At 31.7% G+C, this 21,554-nt stretch overlaps 1 protein-coding gene across 3 annotated transcripts in view; it reads right to left on the bottom strand.

Moving 5' to 3' along the window:
- Positions 1-21,554, bottom strand: part of USP15 (ubiquitin specific peptidase 15) — a 136,116-nt gene that overhangs the window by 34,274 nt on the left and 80,288 nt on the right. For 2 of the 3 annotated variants that reach the window (XM_058308350.1, XM_058308352.1), the window contains 2 exons: positions 13,611-13,697; positions 7,667-7,811 (listed from right to left, as the gene is read on the bottom strand). In XM_058308350.1, the coding sequence (XP_058164333.1) occupies positions 7,667-7,811; positions 13,611-13,697 (232 nt within the window). The remainder of the gene's footprint in view (positions 1-7,666; positions 7,812-13,610; positions 13,698-21,554) is intronic. The other variant, XM_058308351.1, reaches the window with a different exon arrangement.

Below are 21,554 nucleotides of genomic sequence, written 5' to 3'. Positions count from 1 at the left end.
AAGAAAATAAGAGAGCAGGTGTACAAATACTTTGGAGGAAGAACATTCTAGGTATAGGAAACTACAAGTAGAGGGGCCCTGAGGGAGGAATATTTTTGGCAAGGGTGAGATGGCTAGCGAGGATGGAGTGAAGTGAGCATGGAGGAATGTGGTAGGAAATAGCAGGGGATCATATAAGACTTAGTTTGTTTTAAGGACTTTGATTTTTGTTGAGTGAAAAGAGAAGGTATTTAGTGTTAAAGACATAGGGTAACAAGAAATGGCTTAGGTATGGAAAGGACTGCTCTGGCTGCTCTTATGAGGGCAGACTGTAGGGGGTAAGGATAGAAGCAGAGCAAACAGCAAGGAGATAACTGTGATAAATCAAATAAGATGATGGTAGCCTGGAACCTTCAATGTCTTCGTAATACATAAATTCTCCTGTGACCTGGCTTTTGCCTACTTCTTCAAACTCATTTTGTACCATTCTTCTTTATACATCATTCCACAGCTTGCTTACTTTTTAGTTTCTCAAACTTTCGTGTCTTAGGGGCTATGTATATGTTGTTGTTCTATCTTTCAAGTCTCACCTGTCTAAATCATACCTATTTTCTTTGGTCATATTTCAAATGTTACTTCTGGAGAGGGAGTTTCCCTGACACACAGTATAAATTAGGTGCTCTCTGAGCTCTTGTTATTTACTCATAGCACCCCATTTTCTTGTTTTCATGATTCTTCTCACGACTCATGGTTTATTTAATATTTAACTCCCCTATTAGATTGTAAGCTCCATGGAAACAGAAACTTCTAATTAGTGCTTATCAGAATGAAAGACACTTAGGAGGCCTTCAACAAATATCTGCTGAGTAAATTAATAACTTCATAAATATATCTTATTTGAAAAATAAATTACCCAGCTTGATCACCTATTATAGTCTTAAGATAATGTTCTGAATAACTTCTGGTCTGTGAAAATCAACTTCATTAGCAAAAAAGAAAATATCCACCAGTGATATTCAGAAGAATTAAAGTCATTCTAAAAGACGTTCTTGGACTGTTTTGAATATTCTTACTATCAAATGCTTAAGTGTATGTACACCTCCTAGGGAAATTGTTTTGAAGGGTTTAAGAGTAATGCTATTTTATAAGAGAATCTTGTATTATGGAGTACATACATTTGGCATCAACATAAAAACATTTTAGAAGCATTTCTTCAAATAGTATAATTTTGAAGGAATACATTATCTTAGTATGGTCTGAATAAACACCCAGCTTTAACTCATTAATTTGTCAAAGTGACTGATAAATTACTTAAACTTTCCTTGCCTCAATTTCCCTATCAGTGAAATAGGGATACCAAACTCATAGGTATGTCACACCTAACCTCTGTGCAGATGAAATTAAGGGTGCCAATGATATTAAAAAACCACCTGCAATAGGCAATGGCGGGTACTGTTATTATAAGAGCTGCAGGTTCATTACTGGGCAGTTTATATTTTAATATAGGTTTATATGAAAACAGTAATTTATTTAAATAATACCTGAACAATAGTTTTCAGTGACCAACACACTGACCCTTTCCTTCCCAGTGCAGTAAAATTTACAAATCACAGTAAAGAAGTGATTGATAATATTTAGCAATTGGTTTCTATATACAGTAGTAAAATATTGTACTGAACATCCATTATCGACAAAGAGACAATTACAATAATGAAGTTGTGTACAACAAAAATCATCATAGACTATCTCTACTTACAAACTAAAATTGAAAGATGGTCCTGAAGATCAGAGATATTAAAGAGAAAAAATCTAATAGATGAGGCCCTTTTAGTAATAAATGTAATATAGCCTCAATTGACCAGAATTTAAATGTATACATTTAAAAGCATGAGCAAAAAACAAAACAAGCCCTGAGATTAATTTAGCATGGTTCTCCTCTTTTCAAGGTTCTATCAGTTTAAAATCCTGTATTTGCTAGTGACACTACTCAATAATATCTATTTATAATGTGGAATATAAGCCTGCAACGCTCTAGGGTCTTCCAATCACAAAAAGTGTTTAATGATGTTAGTAAACATTTAGTAAAGAAGATAAACATATTGTAGAAAAGATTTTGTTTTCAAGAAAATGAGCTGTTTGATTTCAGGTAATAGAAGTAAATTTGTAGTTCTCATTATATACTACTGATTGACATTTCTTTAGTTTTCCTTTCAATTACAAATAAAGATCCTTGGAATAATTATCAAAATCAACACAAGGTACTTCAGTTTAACTACACTAATAACAGCTGTTATGAAACATGATCACTGTAAGTAATTTAATGAATACAGTATTATACTGGTGTTGATGTTTTATAGTCAGAGTAATGTAAAGCTATTCTGTATTTTGGAATCAGATATTATTATTTACAGTGACTTAAAATAACCACTCTATTTCCTCTATCTCCCCATGACCTACATTCATGATGTCATATTCCAATTATAGAATTAGGGACAGATAAAATATTTAAAAGCCTGTATTAATTCAGAAATAGAAACATTAAACCCTAGAGAAATTTTTATAATAATTTAGAAGAATTTGAAAAGACAACAAATAAGATTCCTCCCAATATCTGACGTTAAGAAAGGCATGTTTTAATTATGTGAAATCACTATTAATCAAGTTACAAAGGTACAAGGCATTCTTTTAGAGCTACTATCTGTCCTCCAATTGTGTAAAACAAAATTTTTACAATATATACAAGATATACTCTTTCCTAAAATGAGTTGCCTAAGTATGCAGGTTCTCTTTTCCCACCCTCTGTGCTGTCTTCTGATAGATCATTAAACATTTTTGCTGACAGTTTACTATAATTTCTGGCACAGAAAGAATGCAAATAATTTGAGTTTAAATTTCTCAAAATTTTTTAGTCATCCATATTCTCAGTTTATCAGAACAAGTAGGTCATTTTCTTCAAAGTGCTAAACTATTTTAATTGTCTTATGTCTCAGGGGTTAGATTTTACCTATTTTTGAGGAAGGCTATACTCTATAAGCTTGGTAGTTTCAAGTCAAATTGGGCTTCTGAGAATTTGCATTCCAATAAATGTAAACCGATCTAAAGCTGAGACTACAAAAATATTATATTAGATAAATAAATGCAAAGCTAGGACGTAAGTTAACAGAAAAAACCTCCAGTGGTGAATTTTCACTATTTAAAAATGTAATGAGGATCTAGATTTTTCAGAGTGATATTTCTGTATAGTTTTAATCATTCCTGTAAATTGTCTAAAAAAATAAACTTTAAACTTGCTATTTAACATTCTTCTGTCCAGTTTACTGAAAAATTTTTTTCCTCACTCCAAAAAACACAAAAAAAATTGCCTTTAAATGTCTGGAATTCCAACTCATTTTACATTGTATCAGAAATAACAGGTTCTTGATTACAACAAGTTTTTTCATGGCTTCGTAGAGACTATTTAAGAAACCCTATTATGTCCAAGTAAAGAGTTTGAAAACAACCATCTTACGCCATGCTGCCTTCCAGTGGAAAAGACCACAGCATTCTACTGCTTCAGATCCATCTGAAGAGATGCTTCTTCCAGGAAGCCAATCATGAGCCCCCTAGGCCTTGACAAGGAAAAAGACAAGGGTTGGAGTGCTCCTGAATCTAATCAACTAATGCTAATTAAAATTACCTTCAATAATGAAAATTTTGAAAACTGGTAACCCTCCAGATGGACTAATAGATTTAGGACACTAGAGAACTATTGTGTTAAATTCTTGGTACCACAGGGACATAGCAGTATTTGCCTATACTCATAAGGCTGAGGCCAGGGATACTTGAACTCAAGACTTGAATTTCAGAGTGCCCTGCAGATTGAATATCCATAAAAAGTTCTACATTATTATATCCCTTGATTAAGAATTTGCTTAAGGAGAGGTAAATTAAACTAGCATAGTTCAGAAATGGAACAGATGATAAACACAACTCTTACAATAATACTAAGTGAAAAAGAATTAAAAGCACGTTCAATTCTTTCTTCTTCATTCCACTAACTCCAGTCAAAGTAGAAGATTTGTAGGAAAGGAGAATACAGGGCTACAGAATGTAGAATCTGTACAGAGTCACTCTCCTTAATTCTTTGAATTAAAAAAAGACTAATATCAATCTAATACTGATTCAGTATTTATGATGTGCCAGTCATTATCCTGAAGCGTTATGCTCATTAATTCATTTAATTCCCGTAAAACCCGTAAGATAAAGGTACTATTATTTTACTCAGCTGATGAGAAAAATGAGTTATAGAAATAACTTGTCTAGATAACAGCTATTAAGCAGGAGAGTCATGATTTCAACCCAGTAGTGTAACTCCATAGACTGTGCTCTTATCTTTTATTATTAGTCTTTTAAGCGGTGTTTTCCTTCTTACCAGATTTTTGGTTTCAAACTGTTCCTCAGAAGCCTGTTTTTTTTTTTTTTTTTATGGTACATTAAAAAAATATAAGAGGTCCCCACAAACCCCCCACTCCCCAGAATCTTGATTTTCTATAAGAAGCTTCTGGGGCCATTAAGGAAAGTAAAGATAAACAGATGGGGCTCTGGGCACTTCACCCAACCAAAGCAACTTCACTATATTTGTTTAAATAATGGGATTACAATTAAAACTCTCCATAATAAATAATGTTTTAATGCAAAAAAGCAATAAGTTTAGAAATCACAATATCTAGATTATGATCTACATAAGGTAGGATCTATGCCCAAAAGTATCTTACATATTTATCATTCAATAAATAACAAATTTGAACCATATGATAGCACTAACCAGAGAAACTTAAATTTATGCATACCACTACATCAGAGAAAATCTTGCACGCTAACATAAGGTTGGTGCTGCTTAGATTGAAATCATAAGCAATCAAAAGGTTTTAATGGGCTTAAGTATAACTCATTCTCACATGGAAAAAACAGATATGCTTTTCACACTCACATTTATTTTATTACATATATCAATTACGCTGCTTGATATACTAAAATGCTCACTCACACTTTTTAGGATTACTGAATTAATATAAGAGGTTATGTTAAAATTAAAAAGCAAATATCAGTAGAAATACTAATTCACAATATTCTTAAGTTAATAAATTGTCTGATTTCACAGAAGTTATACGGAAAACTGAAAGAGGCAGAACCCGGAGAAACAATATTTGAAAAAAATTATTAAAAAAAAAACTGTACCCTATTATTACGTGAGCCTTTTCATCCGTGGAACTATAAATTTATATGAGAGTTAGGAAAACAGAGGAGTAAAGGCTAATGCCCTCATTCTGTTTTCCCTCCTAGAGTGACTTTTCAGCTTGACGTTCTTGTTGAAATTAATTAAAAACCAAAGAAGCTTTAAGAACATAAAACTAAAGGCCCAGGTTTTCTAAAACCGTATTGGGACTAAAGGCTAAAATATCAAAAAAAGCAACTTGTTTCAAGAGTTATATTTTAGGGAAAATATAGTTCCCAGTCAAGTTAAGAGGCATATGTGAAATATTATCCCATTCCTTAAAATACTCCTTGCTGAAATTTTCAACAAAATTTCTTCCTACTTTATGACTCTTAAGATAAAATAATAAACCATCACTCTCACAGCTATGTCTCAGTTGAAATAGAACACATGAATGTGATAAATATATATGAGAGAGAATCGGTGATGATGAAATAGTTTTCAATAGGAGAAAAAAAAAGTAAAATGAAGTTTCTCACACCTTAAACATAACATACAAGAAAGCTATATAAAATGCCAGCCCTAGCTCAACAGAGCTGACTAGAAGATAATCATACAGAGACAAAACTGTAATAGAATATATATTAAAGGCACATGAAATTAGAATGTAATATAGCTTTAGAAGGAATAAGAATGAATGTCAGCCAGAACCTTCCATGAATGATTAGCATGAACATTAACTCCTGTTCTCTTTTGATAGATTCAAGTGCCTATGCTGTTAAAATATTTTCTGAATTCTTATGAAAAAGTAGTAAGACTGGTTTTCTATACTAGAATATTTTAGAAAACTCAAGCTACATCAAGCCTCTAGAACCAAAGTAATTTTGGCAGTGGCAGAAGGATTTATATAAAAATTAGCATGACTTGGTGATCTGAGAATAGAGTTTTCTGGTACTGGGGTAAACACCATCTACATAAAACATTTTTCAGAGATGGTACACAAAAGATGAATTTTATTGAGTAGGTAGGGTAGTTCAACATATATATATATAAAAATTACAACTTATTTTGCCCTTGTCCCTATCTCTGAAAGCTCAGCACCCAAAGTACTTTATCTAATGAACTACAAGGAAAATAATACATTTTAGCTTGCTCTTCTTAGATGAGTTCTTTTTCTCCCCTTCCAGAAAAATAAGATAATTTTAATTACCTCATGCTTAACTCTAGGGTATCAGGAAAAGAATCTTGAATAAAGTAATTCACATTAAAATATGAACAATAATTTCTCATTCAAGGATGACTTAAAAGAAGAGTTTATTAACCTAACCAGTATCTGCCTGGGCAGACAGCCAGCCTACTTCCTGAATAACTTAACTCTAAACCAAGAAATAAGAAATTAACTATTTTATGCCTCCACCTTTCATTTCTGAAAGATTGCCAACTCATGGCCTAGAGTTATGATAGCCAAATTCTAACTTTCCAAGAATGTTATGTAGACATTGGCTAATTGACTGGAGTAATGACAAAGTAAAAAAGGATTTACTTAGAATTTTGGATGGTGAAGAGTCCTATATTTTTCAGATAGTCATAAGATTTGCAATAATGTCCATATCAACCCAAACTGGTGCAATTTTCTGCATTTAATCTATATCTTTGGAGGCTGTCTCCTTGATATAGGAGATCCAATGTTAAAATATAAATAGAGCAAGAAAACTGCAGATTTAAAACTAAAAGTTTTTGGGCTTTTAAAGCACAATTCTACTTGTAAAGGTGGAGTAATATTACTAGTTTTATATATAGTGATGGTGATATTAAAAACTATTTATGTCTCATTACTTCAGAATCATTTAAAGACAAAGATTTAATAAATTAGGTTGGAAGAGGGTATAAGACCAGAACAGAGGAAAAAGGTTCCATGTAGAGAAAAAGGGAATGGGGAATGGTAGGGGATAAGGAGGAATGGGGAAGAGGGAAGGATAACGATCTCTTTATTCCAATTAAAACACCTTTAAAGGAAAGCGACTTGTAAAAACTTCTGTACAGAAGGAGTTCACAAAATTTTCCTATTAAGAGTAAAAAGAAATACTTTATTTAGAATTAGAGGACTGGTAACCGTAAGCCTTTCTCTAACATCCCCACCAATGTCCAAATAAAAGCAATAGACTTGTACTGAATATACAAAGGACAGATCTAATTAGCTTTTCTTTGTAGAAAGCCTAAGTTGTCTGTCTAGAATTTTTGCATGAAGTGATATTTTAATCTTTTACGATGTGGTATTTAATCATGTGTCATTTAAGGGACATAAAAATGATATTCTATTATCAGTACTAGAATGAATGACTAAAAAATACATCCTTAAATCTTCCATGAAAACAGAAACTTTCAAAACACATAGAATACTCATGTTTTCACATGAAATACCAAACTCTATTCATCTTGTTATTACTGATTGTCAGGAAACACATGAGTTTCACTATGTTTAGAAACACCTACCTGAATAGCTGAGTTCATGAAACACGTATTTCCCAAGTTACTTAGGCCACAGAGGCCTGGTTGTTCATTGTTTCTTCCAGGTTCTGAATAATCATAGTTCTTATAAGCAGTATATGATGGGAGACAATAATTTGAGTTTTTCACACTGGAAGAAAATGAAAAATATTTCTCACAATGCAGCCAGTAATTACAATATAGTTAAAATGAACAGAGAATTATAACTATTTATGAGATAGGTGGTCAATCAGTAAATTTTTTTTTTGAAGCACTTTACGCTGGTTCTTTTTAAGATATGAACCTCAACCAAAATAACACCTTTAATTCTTTTGTTTCTAATCCAATCAACAAAAATAATTGTATTATATACCACACCAACCAATACAAACCACTATTATATCTTTCTACCCTTGATTAACTGGAGCAGCTTCACAGCTAGCTCTATTCTTCATCGCTCCATCAAATTTAAAACATTCAGATTTTAAACACCACCCGCAGCAATAAATCATCTCATATATATCTCTTTTGCATCCTGCTACTGTAATAGAGAACAGTAGAAACAGGAAGATTTATGCTTTAGTTACAGGTGAGTGCAGAGATTTCTAAGGGCACTGTGACATCACTGTTCTGATGCACTGAAGATTCTATTTATAGTTTTGATGCTACACCAGCAAAATCTAATATTCAAATGTGGAAAAAGCCTGGCGTGATCAGAAATGCAAAATGATTCTAAAGCAAGTACATCCCAGTATTATTTGGCTTTTGTTTCTTCTATTTTGTTAGAATAAGCAGTATATTTAACAAGATAAATACTACTGAGGATAATTTGCACTATTAGGATGAAAAATGTCAATCTTAAAAACTATGTATGCAATCTTTGAAAACTTAAACATCAGAGTAATTTTAGTGAGAACTAGGTAAAGTCTAATCAATACGTTAAATGGTATATATACCTATATACATATATAAATTATATACACACACACATACACACATTGAAAAATAGTTTTTTGGAAAAGGATGGATTTGCCCTTAATTTTTTATGGGTTATCTTATGATGATTTATGATGAATACTTTGGATGTTACTCAAAAGCATACTTTTAATCTATTTTTTTCATTCATTAGAACAAACCTGAATAAGAATCAAGGTCATTTGCTAAAAGTTAAAAGCAAATGATGATACAAATAAAACTGTTACAAATAAACATGATGAATTATTAACTACAATAATTTTAATTGGCTAAATTTTATTCCTCTTATTACATATTTAAAAGTTCTTAACTTCTAATTCCAAATACTTTCAATTGTGTCTTCTATCCTCTCACTTATAATAATAAAGCTTAAATGAACTGTACCTCTTGCTCTAACAAAACCTTTATTAAATACATACATAAACATACAGAGATGGATAACAAACCAAACATATAAAACATATAAAACCATATCAACCTAAAAATTACATGCACAATGTTAGCCCACTAATATTTTTGCATAAAAAAATAACACTTCCACCACAAACAAAAAGACTAAGTCCTAGACTCTCAAAACACAAACTACCCTTAGATTTAAAAAAAATAGCAGGGCTCAAAGAAATGCAACCTTGATCAATTCAAATTTGTAATTTCCAGACTTGTAACTATTTAACTTTAAAAAAAGTATAAAACAAACAATAGAATTTAAGCATCTTTTATTTTTTCTGCAGATTACAGGCCTTATGATTTATATTTTAGTTTAAATTTCTATTAATAAAGTGGAAGGTACCTATTAGAATTTTAAAAAATGTCATTTGAATTATTGGATTACTGAAGACTAACTTTAAGGGCACTTAACAAAAAGGTGAAATATAAAAATATCCTATTTTTCTTTCACTGCTCGTAAGTTGTGCTATAAATCAAAATCTGCTATATAATATAAAAATACAAGGCCTGCATTTTCTATACATTAAAGAAAAGAAAAATATGTATACTTCGGCTATAAAATCATAGTAAGACTTAAGCAGCCAGAGTACACAGGGAAGTATGCCCAAACGCATGCTCATGCCAACACCTACACACACACAAAGTGAAAAGACTAAAAGCTCATTTACAGGCTCATTCCGTAAGCATAGATTCATATATCTGTCTTTCCCCACATGTAACGCAAACGGTTACTGGAAGTTCTATTATTCTTTGTGGCAACATGTTGGAATTTACTGGGATAAGGATTCCTATTTACTGAGAAATGAACAAAAACTTAATTGCAAAAGCATTTTTGTTGTTTTTAAAAAAGGCGCCTACGTTTTAGTGTAAGTGTGTAAGTATAAGTCTTGTCCAAAGACAGAGATAGTCTATAGGCTTAATGATAACAATGCAAACTAATGAATTAAAAATATTTAATACTAGCTTAATTGGTCATTATAATAGTCTTGATAATGCACATGTGTTTTCTAAATCAAATATTAAAACCTGTCATGCAAAATACCAAAACCAGTAGGTTCTTTAAACACTTCAACAAAGTACATGAAAATCTAGGCCTTATAGATAGCCTCTATTATCTTTTATGACTATTTCTAACTTTTTCCCTAAAGATCTTAAGCCAGTCATCTTAAACAATTTGCTACTTTGAGAAAATAAATGAATTTACACATGAAATTAATGAGAACTATAATACTATACTAGATTAATTTTGTATTATAAATCTATCGTCTTTAATAAAAAGATACATTAAAATCCAAGTTGTTATTTTGTAAAGCTGAACTCGTTCTATAAAATTTCAAGTATTATAGTCAATTACACATTGACTTTTCAATTACAATGACATTTAATATTACAAATATATATAATTTAATCCTTATAACTATAACTATGTTCATTTTACAGTTAATGAAATGATGCTTGCAGTTAGGTAAATTGTCGAGAGCCAGATGGCTAAGTAAGATACAGCTGAACCGAACTCTGGCAATCTCCAACATCCACAGTTCCTACACAAGGCTTAATCTCATATAGGGAGTCACTCCCATTTCAAATAAGAGATTAAAATGAATTAAGAGAAAATAGGTCATGTGCTCTAAAGTAGAATGCCAAGAGTTTTTGACAAATGCATTAGATTTTTAAAAGGACAGTATTAATAATATACCAAAACAGATATAGAAGGGCAGATAACTCCAGGCAATAGAAACACATATTAAAAATGTACTTAATTTTAATATTAATGTACTTAATTTTAATATTAAAATGTACTTAAATTTTAATTGGGGCACATAATACACAAGAGCAAACACTGGTAATACAGGCAAGAAAAATTAAAATGGGGAAAATAAACAATACTCTGGCAACTGATTTTTCATAATATTAGTCCTTAATAAAAACTTCATTAAACTTACATGGAATAATTCCAAGTATATTTTGTTATAACCTTTATAATGTAATATTCTTATCTTATTTCTGGAAATTAAAATTTTATATCTTAGCAATATATCAGTGTAGGATTGTTTGCTGTTGAATTTGTAGATAAATTTCATGTAAACCTGAGTATACAACCACTGATTTTATTAATATACAATTTATATGTGTAGAATATCTCTAAACAGTCATTACCTATTTTACAAATTTTAAATTAGAGAATCCATGCTTATTTCCATCTGAAATCTTAAGCTGCTACTTATTTCCACTAGTTGAATGGAAAGTTAAAAATTACTTTGTGAAACAGTTTAATTATAATGATATTTTTAATTCAAGTTTTTTAAAGTAAAAAAAAAACCTTTCCATTTTATGAATGTTTAAAACTTGTGTTCCTTAATAAGGTACTCAATATACAAAATTTACTTTAAACTCAAAATACTCATAGCATGGTGATATACTTCAGTAGCTGTTTGCTAATGAAATCCCTAATATGAAAGAACTATTTTTGTACCTAAATTAGGTACAAAGTTTTAGCTATAAATTGGTAAAAATATACCTGGTTATAGGAGAAGAATCATTTATCAGGCCCTAACCTTAAGACTCTAATTCCTTTCTTAATATTTTCTGTAGTCAGAGATTTTGAGATAAAACTGCACTGTCACATTTTCACTCTGAGAGGGAAATAAGACAAAAATATAAACATATCAGACTACATATACTAATATGGAGACTGGCCAAAATATAGTCTATATTCAAAGTTAAAAATATTTCCAAAGAATGACTATAAATACATGTTATATCTGGATCTAAATTCTTTTATAGTAAATGAAGAAGACATCTGCAATTGGTAGAAACACAAGAGATGTTTTATATCTCCTATGAAAAAATTACTTTTGATGAATTTAAAGATATCATATAAAATACAAATTGAATTTAGGGGGATACCCCTTATACTTTATTTTTATGACACTGATACTTTGTATATTCAAAGTGTCTTCAATATTTGATGATTATACTGCAATGTAATGATTATTACACTATGGTACACATATCTTTATAAAAAGTTTGAATGTTTTAAACTTTTGTGATAGATCTACTAAACTTTCTCTAGAAAAATTGTATTAATACTCCAACCACTCAAACAGAAAACTTAGAAGAATAGATAGCATTTAATTTTTCCCATTGTGGTTGAGGTAAGGGAAAGTGGACTGAGTTTTTAACGGTTTTAATTTACAGTTACTTAGTAGTGACCTTGAACATTTAAACTTTTCATCCTCTTATTTTTATTTTCTAGTTGTGCCCATGCCATTTGCCCATTTTTCTAATTGCCTTAGAAAATTTTCCACTGATTTTTATGAACTTGATACATAAGAATATTTACCCTTTGTTATTTTTAACTAATGTTTTTCCCATTTATTTGCCTTTAAATTTTTATATGCCCATCAATTATTGTGGGCTTAAAATTCTAACACTATTGTCTATTTTCTAGCATAGATTGCTTTCTGATCACATTAAATTCTTTTATATACAAAGGTCTGTTTTGGGGTTGTCAGTTTTAGTCCACTGTTCTGTAGGTGTATCCTTGGATCAGTACTATACTGTTTGAATTCAAGGCTGTGATATTTAGTAGGACTAAGCCTTATTAATTTTCCTGTCCAAAATCATTCTTTTTGAATCTATTTGTCCATGAATATACATTAGGATCATTCTGTCACGTTTCCCCCAAAATATGAATTTTAAGCAAAAAATTAATTAAACCTATAAATTTAATTATGGGTTTTTTAAAAAAGATTATTTCATAATTAGCTTTAGTCTTTTTCAATTTACTCTTTGGGAGAATCAGATGCCATTTATGAACTGGAAAGGCAGTGCAAATACCTGACTTCATAAACACTGTTAACCTACTATATGTACCACAATGCATATATCAAGGAAGGAAAAAGAAGATAATCATTTTTGGATCAAAGTTCTTCCATAATTTCACTGGGCTATTTAAGAATAATAAAGCTTCCTCATTACCTGTCTCAATAATACGAAAATCATGCCAATTTCCGTACTCAGGTATTATGGTAATGCTCAAGTGATTCACAACTTTCAAAAAAATAACAACACAGCACATGCTTTCACATAACTTTGATAAATTACAAGATTCTGCAAGTTCTTCATGATGGGACTATGGAATTCTTTCTCTGAACTTTTTAAGAAAGTAATTGTTTTTGCGTGTGCTTTCCAGTTGAGAATGACTGATGTACACTTTTTATTATAGGTGATTGCACATTCAGTTCTAAAATGACACCTGAGGTTTATTTTTTTTACAAAATTGAATTCTGAAGATGCTTTATTTCTTTCAGTAAACTATTTGTAGCATATGTATTAAGTCAAGAAGAAATTAATACTGTGCTTTCTTTGTTGTGAAATTACTCATGAAAGAAGTGGCAGGAAATTTAAAAGAACCCAATTTTAATGCATTAAGACTTTTATTCTAAATTTTAGGTACAAGAGAATTTTTTTGCAACCACAATAGGGTGATCAATTAAACAAAGAGTTTTTAAGACACAGTGCTTACTTTCTGTTGTTGATGTTGTTATAATTATTTGATAGAGATGAAGGAGAGATCTTTGGTAAAGTTGAAAAATTGGATGCACCTGGGGACCTTTAAAAATATGAAAATGTTAAATTAGATAAAAATGCTGAATTCTGAAATTAATTATGAAATAAAGAAAAGAACAGATGACAATGTATGTAGTAAATGAATGCTGGAAAACAGATTTATGAGCGAAATTACTATATCTCTTGGTTTTCCATTTCCAATGCAATCGTTCATATAAAAATAGTACAAAAGGGAACTCTTTTCAAATGAAATTTATCATATTAAATATGAAATTTAATATTCCTTTAAATAGATTAACCCAATACACCCATTTATGAATTCAGATAACCACTACTAATATTTTTAATCAATAATTTCCATAAAGCAATGGAATTAAACTATTAATTTTTCCAGGAAAAATGTAAAAAGAATCCATCCACTTTATTTCTCACCAGGTACAACATCACTCTAATTACACAAAACATTGACATAGAGATCAGAGAATGTCACTCATTCTTTAAAATTTAAGGTAATGGGAGATAAAATAGCATAAGAGAATTCCAAACATAATCCCAAGAAGTAATTTTTGGTCAAAAATTATCTATGGAAACTAAAAAGACACAAAAATCTAATTCAGAGTTGTTTTTTTTGAGAAATATCAATTACTAAAGGCTTTTAATCAACATAGGTCAAAGGATGGTTCATAATCAACAAATTCATGATATAGAAATGATTAATATACTTAAAAGACTCTGGGAGATTTAACTTTTTCCCTTGTAATTTTGTAAACAATTTTAATTTACTAGGCAACAATCTAGCCCAAAGGCTATAAAAAATTACATTTCAGCCCACTATTTCAGTCATCATAAATTCTATACTATGAGGCCCAAAAGGATTAAATTTTAAAAAATTATTTTATTTCTTCTACTCAAGTATTAATGAACAAGGAAATGGCACATGGGCAAGAAAGAATAACCTACAAAATGAAAAATCTGCTTTTAGGTCATTTTGATTTTGCTAAATATACATATTTGTAATGCATTATGCAGAATAAAATGGTAGAAAATTAAACTTCTTACACATAGGAAACGCTTTATTGAACTTCTGAAGTTCCTTGACAAAAATTGTTATTCCATTTCAGTAGATGTTGTTTTTGCTGATGTAGGCCGTAGGATTACTCTAAGAAAAGGGTGGCTTCTATTTAGGTGCCTCACAAGACTACAGAAGATTTGATTTTAAAGTACTATGCTCAATATAAAACACAACCAACCAGTTTTTAGGGATCTAAAACAATATATCCTGGTATTTTTACTTCCATGTTATGAATTCTAAATTAGGAAACAATCTAAATTTACTAGAGACTGAGTCATAATGAATTAAGGAGGTTAATTTTCCAAATTTAGATCATGAGTATTCAGGAACACAAGGATATAGCAACTGAAGTATTCCCTTGAATCTTACTTGTAATAAAAATTATGCACATAAAGTTTCACTACCTTATCCAACAAAGTGTCAGAGGCATATTTGTTTTTTGTTTTTGTCTTTTTCTGCCCATCTTTGGTATTTTTACTATTCTTTAGCAGTTTCATCTAAGGATAGTATTAGAAGGCAAAAATGAAGTATGAAGCTAATTTATATTTTTGTAGTAATTTCTATGAAATTCATTCAAACACGCAAACATTTATTAAATGATTACCATATGCCGTGCCCTTGCTAAGTAATGGGAATACAAAAACTCAGTTCCTGATTTCAGTCCGCTCACAATCTAATTGACACATAAACCAAGGAACTATAATATAAGTGCTTTTAACAAAGTTTAACATAACATCCTGTGGGAGCCCAAAGGAAGAACCTGAGCAGTGGCAGGAGGTGATTTTTAAATGATGTGGAGTTGGAGGGTTAGGTTGGAACTGGAAGTAAGAGTATTCTAGGTGGAAAGAAAAGCATATGGGTATACATGGGCCACTAGAAACTATGATGTGTTTTGGGAACTACAAATAAATTCAGCTAGGCTGAAAGAGGAAGAAATATGTAGTAACAAACAAGTTGGTAAGATAGACATGGCATAAAGGTCTTTTGGTGCTAGTCTATTAAGGAATTTGGATTTTATTCTACAGTACTGGAGCGTGCTGAAAGATTTTAATAGGGTTATCAACATAATCCGATTTGTGTTCCAGAAAGATAATTCTTGAGGATGAGAAAGAGACTGAAGATTGGGAGATCAGTTAGGATTATTTTTTTTATTAATAAATTACAAAGGAGCGAATACGGGTTGATGCTAGGACAGTGGAGGGGAAAAAGGCAGCATGTCTTGGATGTTTAGGAAATGGTTCTCAAAATGCTGCCCATAGACCCCTGAGGATCCCTGAGACCCCTTCATAAGAGGTCAAAACTACTTTCATAATAAATACAATTTATTATTTATATCTTGACCTATTTTACTGGGTAGATATTTGCACCGATAGTGCAAAAACAATGATATGCAAAACGGCTGGTGTCTTAGTATAAACCAAAGCAGTAGTACCAAATTATAGTTGTGTCAATGCATTCACCAATGCCCCACAGAAGGAAAAAAAAGTTTCATTTAAGAATGTCCATGCTAAAACAATAAAAATTGTGGGTTTTATTAAATCTTGACCCTTAAGTACACTTCTTTTTACTATTGTGTGGCAAACTAGATGTTCAAACAAAGCACTTCTGTGATTGTTTGAATTCCAAGCAGAGCTAACCATTCATGCCACTCTTTTACATAAAAGAACGAATGGCATGTAGTTCAGATCTGGATATCTCGCAGATATTTTCTCAAAAATAGTTGAAGTGGGGAATGAATGTGGCTCAAGCAGTTGAGTGCCTGCTTCCCAACATGGGAGGTCCTGGGTTTGGTCCAGGTGCCTCCTAAAAACAACAAAAAACAAACAATGAGCAAGCAGATGATGAGGCCAATTCAGGGGAAGCAGTGTGGTGCAGTGTGGCTCAGTGGTTGGGCTCCAGCTTCCCACATATGAGGTCCTGGGCCGGGGTTCAATCCCTGGCACCAGTACTTAAAAAAAAAAAAAAAAAATTGATGATGGAGGGAGCCTGTCACTTCAAGGAAAACAGAAGGCATTTGTTACCACTGAGAAACTTTGAGCTTTTAAGCAAAAATTAGAATACTGGAAAACTTAACTTGAATTCTATTATTCTAGTAATTTCTGAAGAGACTGGTGATGTTTTAACAAATGCAATTTTAAAAAATTCTATAATTAAATGTGTCAACATTCAGAAGATCTGCATAATTCAGTGAACCAATATTTTCCAAATGATGAAATGCATGAAGTTACAAAATCATGATAGATTGTAATGTAATAGTATAAAAACGTCCATTGATATGATTTCAGATTCCACATTGCCCCTACCTTGAAGACAAACTACCACAGGTCAAGTTTTGATATGGTATCAATTATCTGAAAATATTCCTCATATTCTAACTACATGTCTTTGGTGAGGCTGGATTTTCTTACTTCAACCCAAATAATGTATTACAAAAGACTGAATGTAGAAGGTCTCTTCTATCAACCAGATGTTAAAGAAATTTGCAAAAGTATAAAACAGTGCTATTCTTTTCACTATACTTTTAATTTAGAAAGTAGTTATTTTTCATAAAATATGTTACTGTGTCAAAGCATAATGACACAGTGTTGTTATAAGCCAATACTTCAAAAATTCTTAGTTTTAACTTCTAATATGATAGATATTAATATAATCCAAAGAAGCAGATGTTCTTTAGATCCTCGCTAAGTTTTAAGACTGTAAAGGGGGTACTGACTGATATAAAAATGCCTGACACTTCAGGGTTAGGACTTGCTGAATAATTAAATGAGAGAAGTGAGGTTGAAGGAGGAAGATAAGACAGTTCTGAGATGGTACCTTACATAGGTAATACAGGATATGGGCACAGCTGAAGTTGAGGGAAGGAGAAAAACTGAGATAAAAATATTTGAGTTTCATTTTGACATGGGGAATCCTACATGGCATTTAGGAAAAAGTATCTAATAGGCACCTGCATACGTGGGTCTGGAATTCAGAGGACGGTTCTAGGTCAGAAATAGAATGGCACATTTGTGTCAGTTGAAGAAGATTAGCAGAGAACATCTACTAATTTTGAGCTCCTACTATGATAGGAAAGAAGGTCTTCAAACAGAAATTTATAGAAATATCAATTTATTTAAGGTCTGAGCAGAGCTGCTGCATATAACCAGATAAGTTGTACAATGTTAAATTCTGAATTGTTGATAAGTATTAATAACAGCAAGTACAGCCTTTTAAAAAGAAGTTGGCTACTGAAGGAAGAAAAGCTAAAGAATGGCATTTGAAGGAAGTTTATGGTTTTTTGTTGAAAGATGAAAGAGGTATGTTTATGTTTATAGGCCAAGGGAGAAAATGACACTGGAAAAGAGACAAACGAATAAACTAGTGTTAACTGAGTATCTAGTGTATGTGTGCCAATATGCCAAGCATACGTAGGAGAGAGATTAAAAAAGAGAGAAAGGAAAAACAAGTTCTTGGTAACATTAGGATAAATATCACAGGTTGAGAGAGTGCCCTTAAACAGAGAAAAGAATGCATGTGGTCACAAGTTAATTAGAATTAATTATGATGTTGATACAGGCATTACTGATAAAACAAATATAGGTCTTGGATACCAGTTGGATCATTTACTTATTCTGATTAACTCCTGAACAAGTTTACACACAGTCCAATCTAGCTAATTTACATGGACTTAATTTCAGGTTATTTAGGGGCTCAACAGTTTATGGATTATGGCCTGAACTCTTTCTCTGATGTAATTTGGAAATTACACAGTTCATTAACAACTCTGCTCTAATGGCTTTCTAAAGAAAAAGAATGTTTAGAAGAGTATACACAGACTAGGTATTATGTCATTCACCAAGTATTAAACTAATTTTGGCTAGTTTGAGCTAGGTGTAATACATGGCAGTGGTAGAATTCTTAAGACAGAAAAAGGTAAAACACATCAATTTAGTTAAGATGGTTTCATACAGAAAAAAATTAAACCTTACTCACAGCAATCCAATATCTGTAGTATCTAAATTCCCCTGCCCAATGTTTCAACTAAAGGCATACTTTTAAAGGCTAGTTAATACTCTGAGCTTCTGGCTTAAATAGAAAAATACAGCTTGCTCTTGGTAGTTAACTGAATATTTAACACACATGGAAATTTAATACCAACTTGAGTGAATAAAATATAAAGTAGCTAAATCTGAAAGCTGAGAGTAAAACAATTATTTAAGGATTTTTATAGATATTTTCAAGGCTGATACTATAATCCAACTTAACTTTATAAAATTAACATTACAAAACAAAAATTTTCTTATTAATGAAAACAAGAGCAGGACCAATCTTATATTCTCCCCATTTCTGATAATAATCCTAAGGCAAGTTCTTAAAGAAAATTTTAAATCTCTTGAAAAATTAAACACTTTTACTGTTATGAGAGATGGATGAGTTCAGTTAAGCATTTCCTGTGTGTCTCCTGCACGACAAAGTGTTAGGTACTTAAGATAAACAAAGGAGAGTTAAAAGGAATTTATATATAAATTGCTTCTCACAGCTTTATTTTTGCTCCTTATTTTGACTGCTTAATATACAGTATTTAAAATACAAAAAAAATCCACCTTAAAAAATGAAATTGCAGTCTCATTTTTTTTAGCTGTATGATTCTCTACACCAAACTTGTGAACTATTTTTATTTTCAAACATACACAAGCCCCCATGAACAGAATGAGTCACTAAGGTTCAAAAATCCTTATTTCATCTATAGTCCTTTCACCATTTCCCACATTTTCCAACTGGATTATTTTAAAGCAAATACCAGACCTCTATACTTTTACCTGTACTATAGTATGCATCTCTAAAAGATAAGGTATCTTTTTTGCTTAATCACCATGCCATTATTCACTCCAATCTAATAGTCAGCTCAGGTTCAATCTCACTCCCCCAGTTATCTCAGAAATCTCCCCCACCCACAAATTGGTTAGTTTAAATCAACATCCAAAGTCAAATTTTAATCATTGCAAAGGCCCTAACTATTGCTATCAACTAACCTTTCCTCTGGTTTCATCTTACCATGACTACATTTATTTTCCCTTTGCCCTATTTCTGTATCTATTTATATAGTTAACAATGACTTACAGCTGTTTATGTAAAATGCGCAAATCTTCTTTGGGAACAAACCAGGAGAGAAAGGGAGAGAGGAAATATCTGATAATTATTTGTGAATACCTCCAAATAGTGACCATCTATAGGAGAATTCAAAACTTAAATTACATTCACGTACACATTTACACATGTAATATACTGCCTAAATTATGTTATTTCAATAAAATTTGGAAGTGGTTTTTCAATATTGAATTTAAAACTGCTTAATGATCTTGACCATGATGTTTGGTAACACTTGGGAGAAATGATATTAGATTCACATTACCTTTCCACAAAAGAAAGTAAGGAAAGTTAAAGATGTAGAAAAGATTTGTCTAATCTATGTGCATTTTCAACTTTTATAAGGAATAGCTACATACACAATCTTGATGAAAATTAAATCAAGGAACCTCCAAGTACAGAGTTATAGGGAGTGTGTTTATGTGCATGCACACGTATTTTCAAAAAAGATTTGGAATTCAGACAACTAAAATAAAAGAACAAAAAAAATAAAAAGTTTACTGGTAATTAGCAGTACATATGAACTTTATTCTAATGCTATTATGATGGCTTTGTAATTAGGTGAAAAAATACCTAAGAGGTATGTTTGTTTAAATAACAAAAAGACTTATAAAGTGGTTTCTCTCCTTCTCCAAGTATCACTTTATCTTTCTTTCAGTGTATTTCATAAGTGGTTTATATAAAATTGTTCCAGTTTTCTAACTATTTATCTCCACTTCCTATTATTTATTTTTCATTTCCACCATGGTGTTGACTAGTTTAAACAATAGTCTCCAACTGTCAAATACCTTGGACTTCTGTTCTTCTCTCCCTCCACTTTACTGCAACATTTAGCACTGAACATTCTTTCTTCTAGAAACTCTTTTCCCTTGACCTCTGTGACAAAATAGAATTGAAATTTTCCCAAATCTTCATGATTATCCTGCTTGATCTTTCTGTTCTACTTCATTACTTAGAGACCACCTTTAAAGCTTAGCAGGTGGTTCTCTACATTTTTTTTTTTATTTCTCTCCCCTTCCACTCCAACCCCCTTTCCCCCGCCCCCCTGTTGTCTGCTCTCTGTGTCCATTTGCTGCGTGTTCTTCTTTGTCCGCTTCTGTTGTTGCCAGCGGCATGGGACTCTGTGTTTCTTTTTGTTGCGTCATCTTGTATGTCAGCTCTCTGTGTGTGCGGTGCCATTCTTGGGCAGGCTGCACTTTCTTTCGTGCTGGGCGGCTCTCCTTATGGGGTGCACTCCTTGCGCATGGGGCTCCCCTATGCGGGGACACCTGTGCGTGGCACGGGACTCCTTGCCCGCATCAGCACTGCGTGTGGGCCAGCTCCACACGGGTCAAGGAGCCCTGGGGTTTGAACCATGGACCTCCCATGTGGTAGATGGATGCCCTATCCACTGGGTCAAGTCTGCTTCCCTCTCTACATTTTTTGATGAAATAATGTGTCTGTCTATAATTCTCACTTCTAGGAATATGACTACATCTGAGGTTCTCATTACTCTGCAAGCTTTAGTTTCCTATTTTTAATTGCATCATAGGCACTTTTGTTTCTTCTATTACTTAAAACTGTAAAGTCTCCACCTGTTTTTAATGAGACTAGTAATAAAAATAAGAAAATAAGATAAAGCATGAAAGAAAGTTTAAAATATTTGAAATATCTTTAAAAATGACAACAAATTACAGATTCTGGAATATTAATCTGGATTTA

This window comes from Dasypus novemcinctus, chromosome 12 (assembly GCF_030445035.2).
Source record: "Dasypus novemcinctus isolate mDasNov1 chromosome 12, mDasNov1.1.hap2, whole genome shotgun sequence".
NCBI classification, from domain to species: Eukaryota; Metazoa; Chordata; class Mammalia; order Cingulata; family Dasypodidae; genus Dasypus; species Dasypus novemcinctus.
The sequence above is the reverse complement of the archived record's forward strand: the minus strand, read 5'-3'. Positions and strand labels throughout refer to the sequence as shown.